Source organism: Electrona antarctica (genome assembly GCF_951216825.1).
Source record: "Electrona antarctica genome assembly, chromosome: 11".
Taxonomy (NCBI): domain Eukaryota; kingdom Metazoa; phylum Chordata; class Actinopteri; order Myctophiformes; family Myctophidae; genus Electrona; species Electrona antarctica.
The window spans coordinates 27,664,583-27,667,082 of record NC_136792.1 but is presented as its reverse complement, the minus strand read 5'-3'; the positions used below and the strand labels follow the sequence as shown (position 1 = coordinate 27,667,082).

Here is a 2,500-nt window from a genome sequence, read left to right as displayed (position 1 = left end):
ATACCATGAAATGAGTTGGTGGTGTGTATGTCTGCCTATAGTTGCTTCTGTGATGTGATGTATAGTAATGTGGATATGATTTTCTGTCTGGGGAAGTATGACAGATATATGAGTCATGGCCTGGTCGATAGAGTCTCACAAAGATGAGATCATTATACGCAGCAGAACAGAGCTGGGCTTGGGAATGTAACTTAGTGATACAAGACAAATGCTCTGTGCGTGCGTGCGTGCGTGCGTGCGTGCGTGCGTGCGTGCGTGCGTGCGTGCGTGCGTGTGTGCGAAACTAATGTTATTTTGTGTTGTGTCAGAGGTTGAACTGTATGCAGCCAGCCTGGCTGCAGGTTTTCAAAGTCCAGACAGGGCTCTATTTTTACCTTAGCAGGAAGGAAACACACCACCACCCTCTCTGACCCCGACTCAAACACTTCACATTCCTCCTCAAATATGTACTGCATCACTGCTCTCTTGCACAGCCAAAACACTTACATTAAAGCTTTCATGACATTCATTTTCATTTATTTTTATTTTTCGTTTTTTGAGCTCAATTACACCCACATAACCTGAACTTTGAACATTCAGTGGATTTTCTGTGGTCTGGGGTTTTCTCTGTGTGTTCTGAAGGCTTTTGAGCTGCAATAAAAACAGGCAAAACAGTAAAAACAGTGACATCTGCTGGCAAATTGTTATGTCATATTTGGGATTTGTGGACTCATACATCACAGTCCACAGGGAAATCTGAGCACTTATTTGAGCCAGAAAGCCCCAGACCACAGAAAATCTACTGAATGTTAAAAGTTCAGGGTTTTTGGTTTTTGCGAGCGCACACACACACACACACACACACACACACACACACACACACACACACACACACACACACACACACACATCATGGAGCAAGCCTGAAGTTACTCTTTCTAAACTGGGCAAGAGCAGCTGCTGTCCTCACGTCAAGGTGCAAGAACGGAAAAAAACACCACAGTCTCTCTCTCTCTCTCTCTCTCTCTCTCTCTCTCTCCCTCTGTGGGGCCGCCCTGGCCTGAGGGTGTAAGGTAGGGGGCTCTGAGGGGGCCTTACCTCTGACCATTGTGCATTCACAGCCCTGAGGGAGAGGCAGGAGGCAGAACCACAGAGGAACAGTAGAGGAGAGACAGAGAGAGCAGAGCAGAACATGGAGGACAGAGAGAGGACACTGTCACATATGTGTTTATATCACGGCGTCTGACTCTGAACATGGGAGGTCTCGCTGGCTTTGATTCAGATATGCAATGAATGGGTGTGACTTCTGGACTAACTAACCCACTAACTGTGAGATAGAGAGAGGAAGAGGACAGGAGAGGAAGGAGGGAAGCACTACTGAATGACATGGACTACCTGTATGTTGGAATGGATAACTACAAAGAGGTAAAGGATGTGTGTGTGTGTGTGTGTGTGTGTGTGTGTGTGTGTGTGTGTGTGTGTGTGTGTGTGTGTGTGTGTGCGTGCACATGTGTGTGTGTGTGTGTGTGTGTGTGTGTGTGTGTGTGTGTGTGTGTGTGTGTGTGTGTGTGTGTGTGTGTGTGTGTGTGTGTGTGCGTGCGCGTGCACATGTGTGTGTGTGTGTGTGTGTGTGTGTGTGTGTGTGTGTGCAATGGCATGCGCGTGCACATGAACACGCGCGTGCGTGCGTGCGTGCGCCAGTTATTACTGTAGGCCTATGATCTATTCTATACGTACTGTAGAGTACAGTGAAGGTATAGTAGTACTTGAGTGATTGACACTGTGGACTATTATGTTGGACACCTTTTACAGATGAGGTTACAATTAGACACAATTTAGGATACGGTAAGGGTTATTTTATTAGAAATGTAGGCGTTATAGACGGTTTATAGATGCTAGTTTACTATGCAAATATATATGTTGGCCACTTGTTCTTACACTTCGATTTGTTTATCCTTGACCACATGTTAAGGAATGTTATTTAGATAGGGTGTTGTTTAGACACATGCTAGATTCTTGGTATCCTATTTCTTTGAGGACATTGTTCTCTTTGCACAGGTGATTATCATCCTTGCTTTTACTCTGGAGTAGAGTGTCTGCTAAATGCCTGACCTGTTATAGTAATTGTTGATGGGTTTAGGTTAGAGTTACAGTAGATGTAGGGTTAGGTTTGGCTGTTTGGGTTAAGGGTTGGGGTTACATTTATTTATACCAAAGTATTATTGATTGATTGATTGAAAATGACACTGCGACTGACGTAATGCTCAGGGTTTGGGAATTAAACACTTTTTGGGGAATAGCTATGACATAATCACATGATGATGTGGATTTCTCTCTCTCTCTTTCACTGTTTCTGAGGTGAAGTATAGTTAATAGGCCTTCACTGTGAACCACAGACTCACACGCACACACACACGCACGCACACACACACACACACACACACACACACACACACACACACACACACACACACACACACACACACACACACACACACACACACACACACACACACACACA

The 2,500-nt window shown here is 44.9% G+C and overlaps 1 protein-coding gene across 4 annotated transcripts in view; it reads left to right on the top strand.

Moving 5' to 3' along the window:
• Positions 1-2,500, top strand: part of schip1 (schwannomin interacting protein 1) — a 52,942-nt gene that overhangs the window by 35,066 nt on the left and 15,376 nt on the right. The window contains exon 1 of one of the 4 annotated variants that reach the window (XM_079513441.1): positions 1,141-1,404. The exons of the other annotated variants lie outside the window; for them this stretch is intronic. Within the exon in view, the coding sequence (XP_079369567.1) occupies positions 1,366-1,404 (39 nt within the window). The 5' untranslated portion in view covers positions 1,141-1,365. Of the gene's footprint in view, positions 1-1,140; positions 1,405-2,500 lie in introns of those variants that run through there. 4 annotated transcript variants of the gene reach the window in all.